The sequence below is a fragment of the Vicugna pacos genome, chromosome 14, assembly GCF_048564905.1.
Source record: "Vicugna pacos chromosome 14, VicPac4, whole genome shotgun sequence".
In the NCBI taxonomy this organism is placed as follows: Eukaryota; Metazoa; Chordata; class Mammalia; order Artiodactyla; family Camelidae; genus Vicugna; species Vicugna pacos.
The window spans coordinates 19926883-19949760 of record NC_133000.1 but is presented as its reverse complement, the minus strand read 5'-3'; the positions used below and the strand labels follow the sequence as shown (position 1 = coordinate 19949760).

Genomic DNA, 22878 nt, shown 5'->3' with positions numbered 1-22878 from the left:
GGGATTCTGTCTTCCCCATATTAGGCAATAACAAAGATTTCAATGAACCAAACATTTTATGTTAGTGTCAACAGCACTAACGCAGGATCGGCTGGCAGAAAGACAGGGAAGCCAAGAGTGTCTGCATTATTGACTCCAGAGAAACTCGATGAGCACCATCTGTCGTCAGCACCCCCACCCTTTCTATTCCACACCCTTGCCCCACTTCTGAGAGCACCCCCCAAGTCTTGGCCCAAGAACCTGAAGTCCCAATGTTTCCCTAAATTCATATTTGGAAAATTCATTTCAACGGAGCAGCTGGGAACAGAAGACCTCTTAATGCTGCAAAGCATTATTAGTTGTCCAGCTGCAAGATTCATCCGCTCTTCCAACCTTCATTCTAAGACCAGACTCAATGCTGCAATGCTTCTCCTGCATCACGTGGGGGGAGGGAGGTGGGGGAAGCCGACAGTCTGGAAAACCACTGTTCTTGAACTTGGGGGTCTATAAACTGGTTCAAGGTCATAAAAGCGAAACAGGAAAGTCTCCTGAATGAGTAATAGGAAATAAGTGGCATAGAGCAAAGACAAGTTTCCAAAATACCCACAAACCACACACGGTATCTACATTTGTATCTAGTTGACTTTTTATGGCTCTTCAGGAAATGAACTGTCCCACTCTGAAAAAGCAGACGAACAGTACTAGGACATAAATCAAGACCAAAACCAAACCCAGCAGTGAATATAGTACTACATTTGATCTGTATTGACCGAAAAAGAGAATATTAAAATGAGGTCACTCAAGAGCTTTCCACTAAAAACAAAAGCAAACCACGTATACAGAAGTAGTTTAAAATTTATTTATAAATTTATTTAAAAGAGTATAGAAGACTTTTTTTTTCTCTTTCTCACCTTTATGGCCTGAATTAAGAAGGCAGGAGTTCAAATCTAGAGATGCCAAAGCTTTTCCAAACCTGATCTGAGAATTGGATGAGAATTAGCTGTTTACAGAAACGAGCAAGCGCTACTCATAGTTTTCACCAACCTGAAAGCATCAAGCGATTCCCTTCTTTTCTATCTTAGCAGTATGGCTGTAATTACACTCCCAGTGAGAGGTGAGACCAATTAGAAAAATAACGTAACACGTCACTGGCAGCAGAGATGAAGTGGGAGTTCAGCAGGCAGCTCCTGCGCACACGCAGAAGCAAGGACAGGGAGAAACCAGCCGTCCCCAGCTGCTCAGCCGAGTGGATGGGCAGCCGAAGTCAAGGTGAAAACAGCAAGGGTGAACGAAGCTGCATGAAGTAAAAAGCATCTCGTGTGGTTTTCCGAGGTCAGTTGACAAAGGCCAGATGGAAGCAAACATTTCTCACATATTCTGGAAGGAAAAGAAAACAAACATTAGTGCCAGCAACAAAACAATACCCAAAGCTTCTGTTAGTCTAAAATGAAGTTCTGTAAACTGACTATACGTCAATAAATATATATATATTTATGTATATATATATATATACATACACACAAAAAATTAACATTAAAAAAAATACAATGAAGTCCCTCCAAAGAACACTGACCCCATGACTCTTTTCTTCAATGATTTAAAGGCCCAGTGAAATGATTTAATTTTCAGCTTCCATTGCATTTGATTTACAAAATGGTCTCTGTCAACAATGCAATGGGTTGTGGAATGACAGCTCGTCAGCTGTGTTCTGAGAGATAGGCTAACTCGGGTCACAGCTAATAGTGTGCACAAATATTGTCATCCACCTCCACAGTTACAGCAAGGACGGGACAAACAAAGTGTGGAGCAGAGCAATTTAAATGGAAATGTATGGAGTAGAGGTGCACTGTACTATACAGCAGGAAGGTGACCTCTAGGGGGACCTTGAGGGAAGGAGACGGACTACATGAGTCCCCTCCCCCTACCATGTGCAAAGGGTCAAGACATCTCCACTAGGCCTCCCAGGATGCCAAGGTCCACCTGGGATTCAGACTATTGCTGCTCTAACATTCTGGGAAACGAAAATCTCAGGTTGCCCCATAGATCTTGGCAAATCCTTAAGTGTCCCTGAAGACACAGGATTCTGAGTTTCCCTAGCATCTCAAAGGGTCTCACCCACTGGTATCAGAAAAATGGTCATCTGAAGTGATCCTTTAAATGTCCCACGCTAGGTGCATTATGAAAAGTAACAACGGACCCTAGAAAACCAAAATTTTTTTTAATATAAATGCAATTTTCAGTAATCAAGGAATAAATATGTATTAAGCAATCTAAGAAGAATGTGATTTAAATTAGAAAAAGCTTCAAAAATAAAGAGCAGTCTAATTTGTCTACCTAAAACACACTTATCAAAGGCCTACTAGTTAAGTGTCTCATAATGATGTTTCAAAAAAACAAGTTTTTCTTTCTTTGGCTTCCATCACAGTTTAATCAGATTTTCTGCCTTCCTCCTTGCCTTCTCTGTCTTTAGCTTCTTACTGACTCCAGCATTTCCTCCAAGCCCCATCTGTGAGCTCTGCTCTCTTATCCTTTGTGGGAGCTCAATCATCATCCATCAACATCTAAATACATGACACGTTCTAAATATATCCCGCATACTAACCTCTGATTCACTTGTTCTTTACAAAACACATGCGGGATAAAAGTGTAGTCTGTGGCTTTCCCTTTTGCTTTTCTATGCTGTCCTTTGATGAGCAGATGTTTTACTTTACTGTATATTTATCATTTATGTTTGGTTTATACTTTGGGTTTTACGAAATCCTCCCTCCCTCAATTTTATAAATAGTCTATTTTCTTCTAAAATTTAAAAGGTTCTTCCTTTCCATTTATAAGCTTAAATCCACCTGGAATTGATTTTTTTATGATTTCACGTGGGTACTCAATTGTCCCAATGGTGTTTATTGAAGAGTCTGTTTTCCCAGTGGTGGGCTCTGCCTTTGGTTCTACATCAAATTTCTGTAAGTGGTTGGGTCTGCCTGTGTCAGTTTCAAACCACATTAAATGTTTAATTAACTCCCCAATGTATTTCTTTACCTTCAGGAGTAGATTGGCTATATTCTTGATTCTTTGCTGTGATTAGAATTTAACTAAATCAATAGGTTATTTGAGAAGTCATTCTTATCCAGTAACAAGGTAGAATTCCATTTACTTATTCCTTAATGTCTTTCTATAAAATTGTATTTTATTAGTTTTTTTAATTATTCTCAATGTGTAGAGATAAGGTTAGTTCTTATATACTAATCCTATATCTACCACTATTGTTAGGCCCTTATTTATTCTAATAATTTGAATATAAATCCTATTTATTATTTATATTCAAATTTATAATCCTTTATGTTCATTTACTCTCCTCCATCATCTTCCCTTCAATCCCAGGTATTTTTCTATGAACATGTACCTTCTAAATTGGGAGAGTTATTAAGTAGAGGAGAAAATGTACAGCCTGTCTCCAAGTCCTTTCCAAAATCTGAGTTTCGATCACATTTCACAACTTATGAATTCTATAAATTAGGATAATGTCTTAAACTCCCAACACCCTATTTTCCACATGACCTCCATTCACAGATTCTTATAAGTCACTAATAACACAAGATGCAAAGATACCATGTTTTGATTCCTTTCTCTCTCTTGTATGTTGTCCCTACTCTGAGTGACACAGCAATACACATGGGCATACGTTATAAATAAATAGACACCTCCAGTATCCATTCTCCACAAATTTGCCGGCATTCAATTATCTTCGATATATACACATTTGTGAAATCTATCCATAAATTTTAACTATGAGGTGCCTTCCAAGGAAACATGCATATAAGATTTCTAACAGACTGTCTTCCCCAAAATGATCTTTTGTCCATTATGTATTCATTAAAGGGTGAACTTCTCTAGAGTTTCCAGGTCAGCAAGCACTTGATTATTTTGTTGTATTTTACCAGTTTAAAGATTTCTATCTGTTTCAATTTTTTTTAATAGGTACATATACACTTGGGCTTCTCTCAAATTGTAAAACCCACTGTACTTAGTTTTGATTCTGTACACATTGCAAACCCCACAATCCCATACATTCCAAAGCTTTGGTGCTGTTTCCATAATATATGGTCCACACAAAACACATTACACACATATTACAACAGAGTTGCAAGCTTTTCTTCATAGAAATCTGTAAGGACATTTCATTTTCAAAAAGTGCCTTTGCTGTAGGGTATTAAAAAATCATTTTCTAGTGAAAAATTAAATACCAGTCTCTTTGATGTGCTAGTTTCACTGAAGGAATATATTACTAGAGAATGCGTCCTATTTTTAAGACCATAGTTCACTGAAAATCTTCCTGAAAAAAAATATTCATTTGTTTTTTGCTGTAGGTCTGGGCAAAGAGTAATATTAAAAAAAAAAAAAAAGAAGCCTTGAAGTCCAGGCAATCACAGAGCAAACAAAGGACAGGTGTCATTTTTTATTGTGACTGGCATTGGCTGGAGCTGAAATCAGGACTTCCTCCCTCTCTCAGAAGCTATTGTGGAATTTACAGTAATCACCCTGGCTGACTGCCCCTCACACAGCTGAACAGCCCACCAGAAAAAATAACATCTGGGGAGAAGGCCACAACATATTTTTTAAATTCTCATTGTTTTTATTCTTCAGCTTTGAAAGATTTTTTTTTTTGAGTGAAAGAAATAAATAAAACTCACCCAGCTGTTGCGACTGTTCATATTCCAACGGCCTCCAAAGCCCTGGAGGCCACCTGCTTGGCCTCCACCTTGACGTTGGTCCAGAAAAGCATGATTTACCCTTTAAAACAATGAAAAATGTGTGTAAGTGGAAAGCTTGCTGCAGGGCGGAGAGACTTCTGAGACCCTAATGCTTTGTCTGAACGGACTGTGGGGATGGCTGGCCCCGCTCAGCTCAGGAGTCTATAGAAACTTCTTTTCCCATTAACCACGTGACATGCTGTTAACAGTCCTCTGCTGGAGCAGCTGCCAGTCTTGGCTCAGGCCCAAAGGGGGCATAAATCCTTCCCTTTAGACTTTCACTCACCCACCTCTACCCGGTCTTCAACAGCCTTGACCACCCCAGCAACCGCACCCCTAAGGGCCATGCCGGCCGTGAACCCCAGAGGCGGAGGAAACATAGAAGCTTTGGGAAGAACTGAAACATGAAAGGAAATCAAAAATAGCTCTGTGGTCACAAGACACATGCCCCTGCCATCTAGCCTGTGCCTCATTGCCAGTCTCACTAAAGTCAATCCCATAAGCGAAAAGCAGAAGGAGAAGAGGAAGAGAATGTGGGGAGGGGAAACTTCAAAAGAAGGAAGGGGTACATCTTCAATCGTGCCTGCAGCAACCAGTTTCAGAAATTAAGTTTAATATATATGAAGTAAAACTACAAAGAAAGGCAAGAAGTGATGACCCAAGGGTCAGAAGAAGTTACCAGTAGGAAGATGGTTATATTCTGTTTCTAGAGCTGGCTACCCGGGTGTCCATGTTATTTTATTTTATTTTATTTTATTTTTTTGCCTTGAGCACACGTACTTATTTTTCTATTCATAAATACATGCATATAAATATGTGTCCTTTACATAATAGGAATCATATAGGTTTTTTTGACTTTTTTGGGTTTTTTTAATTATTATTTTTTATTGAAGTGTAGTTGATTTACAATGTTAATTTCAGGTGTACAGCAAAGCTATTCAGTTATACATATACTTTTTTTTTCCGTTTCTTTTCCATTATGGCTCATTACAAGAAATTGAGTATAGTTCCCTGTGCTATACAGTAGGTCCTTGTTGTTTATCTATTTTATATACAGTAATGTGTATCTGTTAATCCCAAATTCCTAATCTATCCCTTCCCCTTCCTTCCTGTGACTGGTAACCACAGTTTGTTTTCTGTCTGTGAGCCTATTTCTGGTTTGTAAATAAAACCTGTATCTTTTTTTTTATATTCCACACATAAGCAACATCATATGATATTTGTCTCCCTCTGACTTATTTCATTTAATATGATAACCTCTAGGTCCATCCATGTTGCTGCAAATGGCATTATTTCACTCTTTTTATGGCTGAGTAGTATTCCATTGTATAAACATACTACATCTTCTTTATCCAGTCATCTGTCAATAGACATTTAGGTTGTTTCCATGTCTTGGCTATTGTAAATAGTGCTGCTATGAACATTGGGGTGCATGTGTCTTTTTGAATTATAGTTTTCTCTGGATATACACCCAGGAGTGGGATTGCTGGATAATATGGTAAGTCTATTTTTAGTTTTTTAAGGAACCTCCATACTGTTTTCCACAACGGGTGCACCAAACTACTTCCCACCAACAGTGTAGGAGGGTTCCTTTTTCTCCACAATGGGTGTCCATGTTCTAATTTATCATTCTAAATATTTGTTTCAAGGACTTTTCTGTGTTGTACCTCTTATAATTTTAAAATTTAAGAAAGAAAATTAAAGGCAACACCATGCTCTGAGATGCCCACGCATGGCTGAATGGAGTCAGGAACACGGAGGCTGGAGAAATAGCATTGTAGTAGGTACCTATGATGTCAACGGATTATTGAGGCATGTGGTTGGAGTGGGTGGTTGTAAGTCACCAACTGTGGGAGATTTGGGAACTTTGAGGATAAGGACTGCTGAGTGGCATGGTCAGAGGCTGGAGAGTTTTACATCTCTGTGCTCAGTGTACCAGAAAAACTGCCAACTGCACGTTGACTCAGGTTAGTTTCTGGCTTACAGGGTTGCTGTTTTCTCAACGTCAAGCCCCATCTGGCAGTGGCTACATCTTAGTCATTAGAAAGCCTTTTTCCCTCTCACCATGAAATCTACCTGGGTGCCGTATTCTGGTCAGCCCGGTTCGCTGCAGAGCTGGAAGTTTGTCACCTTTTCTAGACTTCTTAGCATGCAAACTGAGGTATGACACCTGAGCTGGCGACCTGATTATTAAGGAAGAGAAAGCGGACCCTGATCCCCCTAAAACTACACAACCAAAGGTGTTCTGGACAGTCCATATGTCTGGGGCTGTTTTCATCCAGTCTTTTCATCAGTAACAGAGATGGGCTTTCCCTCAACATCCCCCATCCCACTCCACGTCCAAACCACTAGAAGTCTTGTTGGCTCCACCCACTAAACACACCCTGCAGTCACCCATTTCTTCCCGTGATCACATTCTATCCAAATCCCTTCCCTCCCCCATCTGGCTTCTGCTTCCACTCCCACCCTCTGTAATCCATTCTCCACACAACAACTTACTAAACTGTAAGTGGAATCATGCCCTCCTTTTGTTTTAAAACCCTCCCATGACTTCCCAATAGTGTTAGAATAAAATCACTGGCTTACAAAATCCTCTAGTTCCCAGCTCCTGCCTACCTTTCCTACCTCATTTGGTACTTTTCTTTTATTGAGCGTCTATAATCCAATCATTTGGGACTCAGAAAGTCAAGCTCATTCCCACTTTAGGGCCTTTGGTTTTGTTCCTCTTCTTGACAAGAGGGGGCATCCCATTGCACGTTTCACTCTCCTCTCCCATCTCTGTGTGACTGGCTCTTGTTCTTGGATGTGACCTCTTCACTGAGGAACTCTCACCTCCGATCTCTCCCTGAACATCACCCTGTGATGTGGTCCTCATGCTGTTGAATTGTTGGCTTCTATTTCTCTCCTCTGGATTGTAATTTCCATGCAGTCAGGGACCTTCTCTGTCTATTTTACACCTATTCCCAGTACTTACACAAAGCCTTCACAGAGTGTGCCCTGATAGAGGTGAGTGAATGAATGATCCAGGTTCATGGTCCCCACCTCCGCCTGCTTCTGTGACTGCAGCTGCATCGTGAAACCACCCACGGTGGTGAGCGCAGCTCACTGTCCGCTGCCCTCATTTTACTCAAACACTGAAGACTGACGACTTGTCATGTACACGATGTGATTCACTGTTGAGTATGTTTCTAAGAGGACAGCACAGCAGGTCAGCTAGAGATCATGGGTGGTAAAGAGACTGCCTTTTCAATTTCTAATGAGAATTCAAATAGGTAGGGGAAATGTATCAATTCATATTTTTGCTTACTAGTGTTAGAAAGCTAGAAATGTTGCAAACATTTCATTGCTGTTGAACTAGTGCTCTGGATTTTCTTCCAAGGATTAACTTGGATGAAAACCATTGTTCAAGTTCCAATAAATCAATACAGTTCACTCCAGTTTTCAGCTTGCAGCCCAGACTCTTTCAACTCCTTGACCCCCAGTGCTCTGTCTTTTCCCTCTGGAGCTTCAACATTCTTCTCTTACTCAAAAAGTTACACTGGGTCAGGTTCAGGTACAATCACTACAGAATTCAACAAAACGTTTTTGGGGAATCCACAAGCTTCCTATTAGAAAACTCAGGGTTGCGGTTTCTGCTTTGTGAACTTCCAAACGGTAGAAAACGCATTGTCTCCTTGATTCCAATAAAATTATGTGCCTGGAGGAAACCTAACTGACGTCCTCGACACTCATACTATGTTTGTGTTGTTGCCTTCTGCATCTTTTCTTTTTATTTCTTTTTTCTTAAATTGAAGTATAGTCGGTTTACAGTGTTGTGTTAATTTCTGATGTACAGCATAGTGGTTCAGTTATACATATATATATATATATTTGTTTTCATATTCTTTTCATTATAGGTTACTACAAAATATTGAATATAGCTCCCTGTGCTATGCAGTATAAACTGTACAGTATTTTATATATAGTAGTTAGTATCTGCAAATCTCAAACTCCCAATTTATCCCTTCACTCCCTCTTCCCTCCTGGTAACCACAAGTTTGTTTTCTGTGTCTGTGAGTCTGTTTCTGTTTTGTAAATAATCCTTTTAAGAATACAGACTTGTGGTTACCAGGGGGGTTGAGGGTGGGAAGGGATAGACTGGGATTTCAAAATTGTAGACTAGATAAACAAGATTACACTGTATAGCACAGGGAAATATACACAAAATGTTATGGTAGCTCACAGAGAAAAAAATGTGACAATGAGTGTGTATATGTCCATGTATGACTGAAAAATTGTGCTGAACACTGGAATTTGACACAACATTGTAAAATGATTATAAATCAATAAAAAATGTTAAAAAAAAAAGACTTGAATATTTTCATATAAGAAGATGAAAAAGCTCACCATAAACTGCGAAGGACAATACAAACAGAAACTTCTTTCAAAAACTGATGGAGAGCACACACAATGTTTCAAGGCTTGATGTAGTTGTTTCAAAACTGATTACTGAGTTTATTATCCAAAGAGATTTCCTCTTGGATTAAATTTGGATTTATATTTTACTAAACCCAATAGAAAGAACATAAGGTATAGGACATAAACAGCCACCAATATTTAGGTAATCAGCAATAAGGAAATAAAGAAGGAAGGTCAAGGTTTCTATAATTAAAATGTAATCTTTTCCACCTCTAATCAAATAACACATTTTTATTGGGTGCCCATTGAAGATAATTTCTTAGCAAAGAGGCCTATTAATGTGACATATCCCTGTCTTTAAAAATGCTTAAAGCTTTATAATCCAATTAATCCTCAGAAATCCAGAGAAGTAACTGGCTACTATTAACCAGCGTTATAGAAATACATATAAGGTTTTTAATAGAAGGGCTTTTAAAGAGAAAATGAGAAAAAAATAAAAGACTAAATGGATCTCCAACCTACTCTATAAAAAAAAAATAGGTAACACTTACAATTCCCCCTTACCCAACAAAATAGCCGTACCAGCGTATCGAAGTTCCATTGTTTTCTTATAATCAGAGAAGAACACATAAATTCACACTGGGTATTTTTTAACTATTTTTGTCTGGATTGTGGAAGCAGTATAATGCAGTCAAAAGAATATAAGTACCCTTCCACAGTTGGCAACTGCATCAGAATCAGAAGTTTCCATGAACCCTTTTTAAAGTCTCATTCACAAAATGAAACCACCGCCATTTAAAAATACACATCAGTGATAGTGGGAAGTGTGAACATAAATGAAACCACTCAGTTTCAAAAGGATTTGCTCCTTTAAATCATGAAAGTCTTCAAATTAAATTCTTCTCCTGAGACAATCACTGCAATAAACTCAAACAGCCCACAGGCTACCCAGGAAAATCTTAAAATAATGATAGATATGGTGATTATTAGCATTGGCCCAACATCAACATGACATTCTGGGTACCCTCAATGCCCGACGTTAGAAAGACGATTGAGACTATTTACACTATGAAAAATTACTTACTGGATCTATTTTAAGATCCTCTTTCCTAATATGTTAGTCAACATAAAACAACGTTAATGGTGGTTCTTCTCTGAGCTTTTATATTCAAGTACGAGTATCTCACTGTCTATACTAGTTCAATTATTCTAAAATAGTTTACAAAATGTAAAGCATCATCCCAAAGGATTAATATCCTTTGTCCCAAGGGAGGCAAATTAAGTATAATCTAAATAAACACAGAGCTTGAGAGCTGATTCCACTTTCTAGTGTGAATTTATGCCAATTCAGAAAAATGGGGTATTGTGTATGTATGTACGTGTGTGTGTGCACGTGTGAGTAGTAGTTGGCATCCTCACACAACATCTCAGTAATATAAAGATTAAAAAGGTAAAAAGGTATAACTGAATCACTTTGCTATACACCTGAAACCAACATTGTAAATCAACTACACTTTAATTATTTTTTTTAAAAGGTAATATAGATTCTAAAACCACACTCAATATTACAACAGGGTTTTCCTAAAACATTTCAAAAACTTTATAAGTAATTGTTTTAACCAAGGATGCTTATTTTATTAGCCATTACTACCTCCTGTGTTCAGCCTGGTGGGTTTTGGTTCTTCCTTCCTCCTGTTGCTGTCGTTTAAATTCCAGTAATTCACTCTAGGAACAATAAAAGTTTTAAAATATGATTTTCAGTTAACATAGTTGTACAGAAGACACCTAAATCAATTATATATTTAACCTTAGCTGGTGCAACATTTCATTTCTGAAACTTTTACATAAGTACCATTTCTGTGTGAAATTATTTTCTTATATAACAAGGTGTGGCAGAAATAATTGTCCCTTAGTCAAAGAATAATATTGCGAGTGTAAAATTGTGAGATTAAAAAGCCAATGTGCGTGTTCAAGATATTAGACCATTAGGTACAACATACAGAGGGGGAAAACACAATGTAGGCCAAACTCACCCGAGTCTTACAAGCAAAAACAAATCAAATTAGTTCCTTAAGGAATGTCACACAATGCTACTTCTTGGTAATTTCTCTGGCATCTCTATCCCAACAAATTTGGAGCTACTTACAAAGAAACATTGGACTCGATTCTAAAGTGCAATTCCATTAGAACAACATTTTTCCATCCTGGAGAATAATCACTCACCTATTATTGAGTACTTACTTCTAATACTAGCGAACTTTGGACTCCCTGAAGGGGTATTTCCTTCAAAGAGGAAGTCATGTTACCGCAACTAAATCTCTAGCTTCTGACATGCTGATTATCTTCTTGGAAGAGGCAACTTAACTTCCACACTCAGTTACTATGTTGACAGTATTAAACCAAATAACTCGGTGCCAGAGAATCTCTGACACATCCCTGCCTGCCCCTTGAGGCAGACCAAGTTATAACCTCATGTCAAAGACAGAAAAAAGCTGAGGGAAGTTATCAGGCCCATGTTATAGTCAGTGCCTGAGTCAGAAAGATTTTTCTGGCAGAGAAAATACTGTCACACCTTGATAAACACATACCAACACAAGTATTGTTTTAGCCATCAAACTTCCTTGATGAAAAGTTTAAAATAAATTCGAAGTTCAGACTGATATTTTATTCTTTTAATTTTATTCGCAGGCCTTCCAACATCCTATAGTCTCCAGAATAAAAAGACTGGTTTCTTATAATGTGATATTCCAAATACCCATTAATCCCTAAGGCACGTATTTAATTCTAATTTCTACCTAGCGCCAATGACAAGGGGAAAATTAGAGAGTTTTCTGAATAATTGAATAATATTCATTCAACCATTTCTCAACTATTTATTAAACACCAAGGTGTCGAGCTTTGTACCAGAGGGTCACTTTTCCACAATGGCATAAAGTCTTTCATTTTAATTTTTGTCACTATAGTATGTGTACATAGTTTTAAAAGTCTACCAAACAATAGTACTGCTTTTACTAGACTTATACTAAAATAAAAGCAGTTCCAGCCCTCCCCGTCATCCCCACAGTCACTTTCAATTTTTATGTGTGATTTTATCTGTCAATTGATCTCCTTCTTAAAAGTATGCATATTCTTCTGCTTCTTAATTTTTTTCTGAAATTGTATTTTCTTTTGGCTTCCTACTATGGAGATTTATATCTCGATTACTCCCTCCATCTCAGTTTCAGCTTCCTTTCCCGATACCCCACCATCCTCATCCCTCATCTTTATGACTCTTTTTTAACTTTCAGTGCCATGGAGGAAGGGCTCTGGGGGTCTTCCAGTAACTCATGCAGATTTCCAAGTCATCCTCTTTCCAACCCTAGCCCTCGGAGGTACCAGGTGCCTCCAATTCCAGACTTGCATTGGGACTGCTTCAACTTGCATCTTAGCATTTCTTGCAAGTGAGTTCTGCCTTTTTCTGCTCTACTTTCCAGCTTCCAAAATTCTGCTGATATCGTTCCTTTGCTGCAGTCTCCTGGTTTGTTCTTTTTTCTTACTGGCTTACCTTTTTCCAAAAACATTTCCTTTATCTCTTTTTTTTTTTTTAAGTGGAACTTGGGGAGAGAGGGACTAGACATAAGCAAATTTTAACCAGAAGACCTTAACATTTTCAAACGAAAATTATACCAGAATTCTCTCTCTTGATTCTCACAACAGTTCTCAAAGGTAGGCAGGTAAATAAAATGTTATTTGATGAATGAATGGGTGAGAATTATTATGCCTGCTTTATAGATAAGGAAACAGAGGCTCAGAGACCAAGTATTTTGTCAAGAGCTAAATGACTAGTAAGTAGCAAAATAAAGACTAGAGCTTAGTTTTTTTATTTTGTTGTGTTCTGTTTTGTTTTGTTTTGTTTTGTTTTGTATCTAATCTCCTGCAAAATGCATCCAAAAGAGATGGTTCAGATTAAGGATAACTTGTCAGTAGTTAATCATTCTCAAGTATAAACAGCCATATCCAGCGTTACAGGGCCTATTTACACTCAGAAGTTTTAGCAAAGCATAACTAACCTAAGCTCAAACCTAAATCTCTCTTGTCAAAGTATGCTGATTTTCTCACCTGCGTTAATCTATTTCTCCAAGGAGCAACTTCCAATATCCAGCCATTCTAAGTTTACTAACATGAACTCTGAACAAACTAAACTCATCAGTTTTAGACAGGAGACACAGATCGTTGTAAAAAACTATGAAACACATATATTTAACATCTGCATATTACTACATATTTCTTTAAAATAATTTTAAGGTAATTTTTTTTAGTCTTGGCAAAAATGATCCTGAAATTTATCTAGAAAAAATAAAATGCAATCATAGCAATTCAAAAAATCCTAAAAAAAAGAAAAAAAAAAGACATGAGGGAAAACCAGCTTCACTAAATATCAAAACATATCATGAAACTGCAGTAATTAAGACAATTTGATTGAGTCCAGGGAAAGACCTAGCACATGAAACATAGCTGACCATAAGTTGTGTTCAACCCTTGCAGGAGAGATGGTTCAGTGAATGATAATGGACTAGCCAACTATTGTGAGAAAAATTAGAGCACAATCCTTTATTTTTACATTAAAATAAATTTTATAGAGGCCTAAGATTTGATCCTAAAAGATGGAACCATAGAAGTTATCAAAGGAGGCATACGTAAGTTTATTTATAAACTTGGAGTGAAGGAGATCCAGAAATCATAAAGGAAAAGGATCAATAAATTTGGCTGCATAAAAATTCAAAGCTTCAACTGGGAAAAAATACAACCCCCCCCAAATTTTTTTTAATGTTTATGACACACATAAGCTAATTCAATTATTCTTTCATTTGTTCATTCAACAAGATCTGAGTGCTCATCATGAGGCAGGCTTAGATCTATGTGACAGGGATATGATAATGAACAGACAGATGAGGTCCTTGCTTCTTAAGAGTTTATATTCTGGAAAAAAAAGGAAGCCCATGAACAAGTGAGAAAAATATCCGCCCATAATCCTATGCAGAGGATTAAACACACTGTTGTGAGGCTCCGTGGTTCAGCTCCTATTTTAGACAGAGGCTCAGGGAAGGCCTGAGGATGTAGCTAAAGACCTTATATAAACCCATAAGGAAAACACAACAGCCAAACAGAAAAAGGGCCAAGGACGGGAGGGGGATGTTGGCAGATAAACTGCAGGCTGCCTGTAAATTAAAACTAATTTTCGTCTTCACCCATAATCAAATACAAATCAAAACAATGAGATAAATATTTTCTTCTAGCATATTGACAAGAGCTAGAAAAGGTTGCTAGAGAATCAGGTACATTCAAGTGCTTTGGTGGAGTCTCTAAGTTAGTGAAAACCAATTTAGTTTTTGGAGAGCAATTTAGCGGGAACCATCAACATGTGAAGTGTCCACATCCTCTTGCAGAAGTGTCCAAAGATATGTGTATGAGGAGAGTCACAGCCGTCTTACTGGAACAGTAAAAAGTTCAAGAGAAAGTCTTAATGCACATCAACAAGGAACTGGCACAATCAAGTGGACCCTCCAGACAACAGAACACCATGCAGCAGTTACAAAAAATGAGGTAGGTCCAGGGCTTGCCTAGGGTGAGATCTCTACGATACATTAAGTGACAAAAGTTAGATTCAGAAGGTTCAGAGCAGTTTTCTTGGGACTTCTCCATGTAAATAGAAAAGAGACATAAATCCATTTCAACTTTTATATGCTGGCTTATATCATATTTTACACATTTTTATGGTAAAACACATAATAAATGTTAACTGTAATTATCACAGGAGAGAAAAGAAGAGAGGGTAGATGGGCAGAGGAAGGAAACTTTAATACCATAAAGAGTGTTTTTTTAACTTTTGAACCATATGATTATTTCACTTCTTTGTGCCATCAGCAAAGGTTTATCTGTGTAGGAGACCATTTCAGTTTTTTTAGGCTTTCCTCTATTTAAAAATCCCAAAGAAATGGGGTGGGTATAGCTCAGTGGTAGAGCGTGTGCTTAGCATGCACGAGGTCCTGGGTTCAATCCCCAGTACTTCCATTTAAATAAAAAATAAAAATCAATCAATCAATCAATCAATGCTAATTACCTCCCCCCCAAATAAAAATAAATAAATAAATAAATTTTCAATCTCGATGAATATAACGTTTTTAATACATAAAGATGTAAATGAGCAAAACACTGTATCATGAAGCCAAGAACTGTCCAGGAGGAAGAAAAGAGGACGGAGAAGGAGTAACAGGCAGCATCCTGTTACAGAGGCGAGAACAGGGGAGGGGAGAAAACACAGAGCAGGAGGGAAACGGGCCCGGGGAGCTGGGGAGGCGTCACCACGCAAGAACGATGCTCCCCAGATGGCAGACGGAAAGGCTGCACTCAACGATTATTATCCTGTAACTCGCAAAGCATATTTACTAGGGAGAGGCTGGTTTTCTTTCAGTGCCATGAAGAATCATTTCAGCTAATTAATTTGTTCTGCTGAACTGACAGCCACCGCGGATGCATCCACCTGCCTTATAAGCATATCCCTGGTTCATTTACGTGGTTCTCACTTAGAAATGCAACACCTCGTTGGGTGGATACAAAATAAGTTGTTCTTTGTTCCAAGGACTGAGCTTTGGGCATTAAGAAAATCAAAACGCTCTAAGAAGGAGGGACATGACGCACAGCATCTGAGGCACTGTCAAGTCTTGTCTCACTCAATAAAATTTGTGAAGCACGAACCATTTTCCAGACACCTGGATTCACACTGAAGGTAGAGGTGCAAAGAAGATACCGGTCCAGCAGGAAGGAAATCACAGTATAAAGAGGGAGACGGGCCCAGAAGGAACCGTGATGCAAAGCAGAAAGAAAGGTGCTGCCGAATGCAAGGTTAAGAAACATAACACAGGAATACAAAGGAAGAGATGCAAACAAAAGAAATAAGGAACTCATGTTCCTGAATGTCATGTGACATTTTAAGTGCATCCATGAAGGATCCCAGAGGAAAGAGCGTGTTTTCTCACTGCTCCACACATCTCCCTGCATTCAGACGGAGCTCTATACAGAGCAGATACTTACGTAATGTGATGAACAAAATATCATCTTGGAGATGCCAAGAGCAGAACCTCCTGTAAACACTGGCCTAATGGTATATAGTTAATGAGGACAACACTGTGCAGCCCTCCAGGGATGCTCTCACCAGGGGAAGGGCTGCCATGATCAGGGCCGGGGCCCAAGCTAATGGCAAGAAGGAAAGGGGTCACCGTCTTCTGCTAGAGGTTATAGAAACCACTCCTCCGTGTTACAACTTACCAAAGGGTCAACTATACAATAAGCAGGTGTGCGCCAGGCTGGACGCTCATGAAAGCTGATGAGTTGGGAGGGAAATGCAATCTCCAAAGCAAGGCTGTGGTCATTGAAGACTAGGATAGGGTCATTTTAAAATCATGTTTGAATTCCAGTGGGGCGTGTTCCAACATGGTTCAGCTTGACTGCTTTATGGAAACATTAAAGTGCCATCACCTGGGCAGGACATATTTCTCCCAGGAGGCAATGTCCTTTCAACTCAACAAGAGGAAAAGGATAGTGGAAGCAGGGGAGCTGACACCATGAAACTCAAAAACCCCTACCTTTTAATGTTTTTTTAATACAAGAAAAGGGTTTGGGGGCAGGGGATAGCTTAGAGAAGTCTTGGCTTTGTGTTCCCCCATAGTAATACCTTTGCCAAGAAGGACAAAATGGCCTTGGCTATAAGAAAAAGTGAAAAACAACCTCAAAATATTAAGAGGAGACCCACCAAATCCAAGGAAGTGAATATAAATGGGTAAAATAGGAGAGAGTCAAAAATAGCATTAATAATGTGTATATAAACAATGGAATACTACTGAGCCATAAAAAAGAATGAAATAATGCCATTTGCAGCAACATGGATGGACCTGGAGATCATCATACAAAGTGAAGTAAGCCAGAAAGAGAAAAATATCATATGAGATCACTTATATGTGGAATCTTAAAAAAAAAGGACACAAATTAACTTATTTACAAAACAAAGACAGACTCACAGACATAGGAAAAAAACCTTATGTTACCAGGGGGAAAAAGGGGTGGGGAAAGATAAATTGTAAGTTTGAGATTTGCAGATACTAACTATTGTATATAAAATAGGTAAACAACAAGGTCCTACTGTATAGTACAGGGAACTATATTCAATACCTCATAATGGCCAATAATGAAAAAGAATATGAAAAGGAATAAATATATGTATATATAAAAATGAATCACTATACTGTACACCAGAAATTAACACAATATTGTAAACCAACTATACTTCAATTTTTAAAAAATGGATAATCCCCTACTAGTTACTGTTAGGGTTATCATTTTAACATTAAAAAATGGACTTTTAGCTATAATAGTCATTGAATCACCTAGCTATCTCCTCCCCCCAGAAATTCTTCCTACCACATTTCTTCTAACTTGAAAAAATATTTTTTTCTCAAAAAAGTTGCTTATCCATTGGAGAAAATGTAGAAAATACAGAAACTATAAAGAATAACATGATAATCACTCATAAAAACTCTCCACCCAGAGATAAGTGCCTTTAACGTGTCAGTATATTTCCTTCATTTCTTGATTTACGTACATACATAGATTATAACTGCTTATCGCCTCCACAAGTTTGCAGCCTTACCACGTACGAGGCCTGAGCATAAATTTTCCAGATGCTTTTTCTCTCTCCTGTAATCTTAGGAACAATGTCATGAGGTAAATAACATCACTGTCATATGTAACAGGCGAGGTTTAGAGAGATGAAGTAAAGTACGCAGAGTACAGGAAGAAGAGGTCAGCTTCAGCCCTCACCCAGACTTTTCTTTTTTTTTTTTTTTACATTTTTTATTGATTCATAATCATTTTACAGTGTTGTGTCAAATTCCAGTGTTCAGCACAATTTTTCACTCATTCATGGACATGTACACACTCATTGTCACATCAGACTTTTCTATCATCTTTCTTTTTTCATTCCCACATAGATGAGCATATTCCTGCATCATTAAAGCATGGTAGTAATTGATGCATGATATTCCAAACTTCAAAACCTTCAGATCCTCTATCCTGAACAAATGGTTTCAAACTTTCTATGGGTGTGATTTTAAAAAGAAAAGTACATCTTGTGTGCTTTTCTGATTATTTCCCCAGGATATAACCCCAGGACCTTTATATCCTAATCTAATCTTCTGTATTTAGGAAACGTTAGAATTTGATATTGTCAGAGAGCTCTTCAGTTCCTCTCGCCAGCAACGGTATAAGGGAGTCTGTAGCATCTTTTAACAGCTAATAGGGTAAGCTTTCTTCGCCCAGCAAACATACACATTATTATCTGAATTTTTGTAAAGTTTCTTATTTATTCTTTTGATTATTCTCCCAGTTGAAGTGTAGAAATAGTTTTTCAAACTACCTCATATGCCATTGAAATTTTTGCTGGAATTGCATTAAACTCACAAATTACTTTGGATAGAACTATAGTTACTACAGGACTGAATTTTACCACTCAGGCACCCCAGCCATCTCCACTTTATCCACATGGATATTTATGGATCGTGAGAAAGTTCTCAGGTTTTTCTGCTTTTTTTCTAATGTTTTTAGGGATTGAGCAATTTTTTACATAGTTGCTTTTAGATGAGATCTCCATGTTTACTAAGTAATTTTTGCTAATACTTGAGGAAGTTGTTGATTCTTAAACATAAGTTTTATAACCAACTTTTATTTAACTCCATTTGTTCTCATCATTTTTCAGCTGATTCTTTTGGGTTGTATAGGCAAATTGCTCTCATACATAAATAACAACTTTATTTATTTCCAATCATTAGATTAGCTCCTTTTTAAATTTTTTTTTCCTTTTCAAGTTGGCCAAAACAATTCCCAAACCTTGTTCCATGCAATATTAAGGGTTTTTTTTTTCTTTACTAAAAAGAGTTTTCCATCAAATAACATTGAGAAGCACTAGGTTAGAATTTCCAGAACAATATTGGTTGGTGGTGAGGGGTGCAGTCTTGTTGTTCGCTGTTCTCATATTTCACCACTGAGATGAATGTTGGTTATTGGTTTGTAAGATCATATATATGTTAAGGAAAAAAAATTTATTTCTAGTTTACTATTGTTCCTCTTTAAAATGATAAATTTTAATCTATCAATGCCTATTTTTTACGACTAAAGAGGTAGTCAAATTCTTTTTCTCTCATGATTGTACTGCAGTGATAAGATATAAAAAGTTATAATATACAGCAAGTCATCCTCACATTCCCAGAATAAACCTTACTTTGCTTTGGTAAATTATTTAAGAGAAAAAAAGTCTCAGCAACTAGAATTTTCTTTCAGGTGTTAAACTCTGTAAATCTGTGTGTGTGTGTGTGTGTGCGCGTGCGTGCGTGCGTGTGCGCACGTATTCCCCTTATCAAGTTGTGACACCATGGAGATGATAATTAAATAATATTAATTCTAAATTATTTCATCTTTTTCCTTGCTGTAAAACAATCTGTAGAACATAGGGGAAAAAATCTGTTCCTTAGACACACAGTACTATCTATAAAATAGATAAACAAAAAGGACCTACTGTATAGCACAGGGAACTATATTCCATTTCTTGTAAATAACATATAATGAAAAAGAATCTGAAATATATATATATATAAGATATATATATATAAGATATATATATATAAGATATATAAGATATATATATATATATAAGATATATAAGATATATATATATATATATATATACAATACATATACCTGAATCATTTTGCTGTACACCTGAAACTAGCATTGTAAATCAGCTACATTTTAATTTTTTTAAAAAATGTTTTTTAAATCTGTTTCTTGAAAATTCTAATGAACTTGCCTATAAAATTATCCAAGTTTAGCTTGTTAAGGGAAAGTAATTTTCAGAAAACTTTAGAAATCACTTGCATTTTCGTTTTTCATTTTAATTCTGAGTCATTATAGAGTTTTACATTTTTTATAAAACCATTTACTTAATCCACGTATTCAATTCATTAGCATAGTATTATCTATAGTACTATAAACTTAATCTTTTCTAAAACTGTGGTTCTAGCCCCTCATTTCTAATGTTGTGTATTTGATTTCTACTAATCTTTTCTTGATTAGACTTTCCAGAGATTTGTTCATTCTGCTGACCTTATCAAAGAACAAGCTGTTGGATTTTTATAACAGCTGTTTCTTGAAGTTTTGTTATTAATTTCTGTTCTTATCTTAATTACTTCCTTCAGTGTTGTTTTTTGTTCTTGTTCTAAATTCTTAGATTGGATACTTAATTCATTTCTGTTTTGAGTACTGATTGGATTTAAACTTACGATTTTTCCTTCTCTGAGTATAGTGTCTCAAAGCACTGCTTTGCATGCATTCCCCATAAAGTGCTCTCACCATGATTTTTAATGTATTATATAATAGTTTTCTCTGTCACCCAATAATTTAAGTATGTTCTCATTTTTTGGTTTGTTTTTACTTTCCAAGTGATCTCACAAAATCAATAACCATGCAAAATCAGTAAGTGTGCTCAGCTTATCTGAAAATTTTTTGAATTCTTGAAAGGTAGAAAGGAGATCAATTATACAGAGAAACAAGGGTGCAGGATGAACTAGAGCTGAGTTAGCTGTGCTTCTGAAGAAGCTCCAGGAAGGGTCACAAAGATGACTAGTTGGAGGGGAAAGGGTATATAGCTCAGAAGTATAGTGCGTGCTTAGCATGCATGAGGTCCTGGGTTCAATCCCCAGTACCTCCTCTAAAAATAAATAAGTAAATAAATAAACCAAATCCCCCTCCTCCCAAAAAAGAACCTAAAATAAATTAAATTAAATCTTAAAAAAAAAAAAACCACTGTGAAATTTCTTATGATGGGGAGGAGAGAGCAAAGAAGAGAAGAAATAAATGGAACAGAAAATTCAGAGTCAAGAAAATAACAGAAAACAAGAAAGAAAACACAGTTAAAAAGTAAATTATGTAGCAAGAATACGTGCAAGCACACTAGAAATCACAATAAATGAGAATGTATTAAGAGTCTACAATTGGATAAAAGAAAAATCAGCCACTTTTGTCACTAGAAATTTAAGCCAAGTGACACAGAGAGGTTAAAATTAAGGGACGGAAAAAGAAATTGGCACATAAATTCTAACAAAAAGGTTGACAGAAAAAAAATTAGAATCAGACAAAATAAAAAGGCAAAAAATCAAGCTGAAAAGTCACTAAATGGGGACAGTAGTATATTTCATATTGATAAAAATCTGTGCTGAAAGACAGGCTTCCCATAAGTCTCATTGGTTGGAATTGCTTCCCATGTCAATGGCTGAACCAATCACAGTCGAGGAGAATGAAACTCCCATGAACAGACCATTTGTGAATGGATCGCTGCACCAGGGTGGTGTCTGACTTCTCTGAAACACAGGCCATGCTAAGTAGGATGAATCATGAAGGGAAAAAATAGGGTTTTAGGAGAGAAGTAGGCAGTCAACAATATTCGATACACCATTCTGAAGTTATCACAACACACATTTTTTTCTTTTGCAGCATTAATTACTACCAAGTGATTAATCACTGTAAAATAAAAGTGCAATGTTTTATTTCTTTGTCTCCGTTTAATTGTCTATTTCCTCCGTGAAAAAGCAAACTTCAGGAGTGCAGGAACCTTGTCCATCCTGTTCTTAATTGAAGCTCCAGCATTTTGCAGAAGGCTCAGTATATAACAGGAGCTCAATACATGTTTGTTAACAGAATGAATGGGTGGATGGATAGATGGATGGATGAACACTGGGATAAATTACTCTGAGATACATCAACCAGAATAATACAGTATATATATATAAAAAAAAAGAGCCAGAAAGGGAAGGCTTTAAAGTGGTGTTAAATAATGTCACAGGGTTACAGGGACATATGGATGACAAAAAGACCACTGAATTGAACATTCAGAAGTTATTTTACGTTTAGAGAGCAGTTTCAGTAAGACCATTTGTGAATAGAAACCAGAACATAAAAGCATTAAGGACAAAATGGGTAATAAAGATGTGATTACAGTAAGATTACCTTTGTCTTTGTCTTTTTTTTTTTTTTAAGTAGAAGCAGGAAAGGTGATGTCTGTGAGGAGAGCAGACACTCAAGGAAAGAGTTGGTTGGCTTCTTTGTTTTAGAATGGCAAGTGTCAGCATTTGTTGCCAAAAAATGTAGCAGTCAATGAAGAATACATTGAAGGAATGGGGGGGGAGGGAATTGAATCAAATGTAAACTATTGAGAAGTTGAACTTATGGAAGCACCTACTGTCCCCGGAGACCAGAGTAATGGGAGAATGTGGAAGTCAGAGACAAACAGAGCAAGATCAAGGTGCTGTCCCCTCAACTTAACCCAAATGACCTCCTCTCCAATTACTCCACAGCAAGTTGTCAATAAATATTTGCTGAATGAATGGAAGGAACAAACCCATGAATAGATGCAATGATACAAATGTGTTATTTCCATGTCTTCTCACCATGTACGTGACCCTTCCTGTTTTCTTACTCTAAATCACTGAAGAGATAAGAAGTAACGGACTCTACCAATCAGTGAATGCCTCCAGTAGACATTTTCTAACAACAGACTGAACAGAAAGGGAGAGCAGCAAAAATAAGGTAAATATGCTTATCTATTCTACCGTTACTGAAATCCTGAGTGATGGAATTACCCATATGCTAGTTATTCATTTTACTGAAAGCTTCA

General features: G+C 37.0%; 1 protein-coding gene across 5 annotated transcripts in view; it reads right to left on the bottom strand.

Moving 5' to 3' along the window:
- Positions 1-827: 827 nt before the first annotated feature.
- EPSTI1 (epithelial stromal interaction 1) overlaps positions 828-22878 on the bottom strand; it is a 101419-nt gene continuing 79368 nt past the window's right edge. For 4 of the 5 annotated variants that reach the window (XM_072976314.1, XM_072976315.1, XM_015243694.3 and 1 more), the window contains 3 exons: positions 10774-10847; positions 4665-4764; positions 828-1356 (listed from right to left, as the gene is read on the bottom strand). In XM_072976314.1, the coding sequence (XP_072832415.1) occupies positions 1348-1356; positions 4665-4764; positions 10774-10847 (183 nt within the window). In that variant the 3' untranslated portion in view covers positions 828-1347. The remainder of the gene's footprint in view (positions 1357-4664; positions 4765-10773; positions 10848-22878) is intronic. The other variant, XM_015243697.3, reaches the window with a different exon arrangement.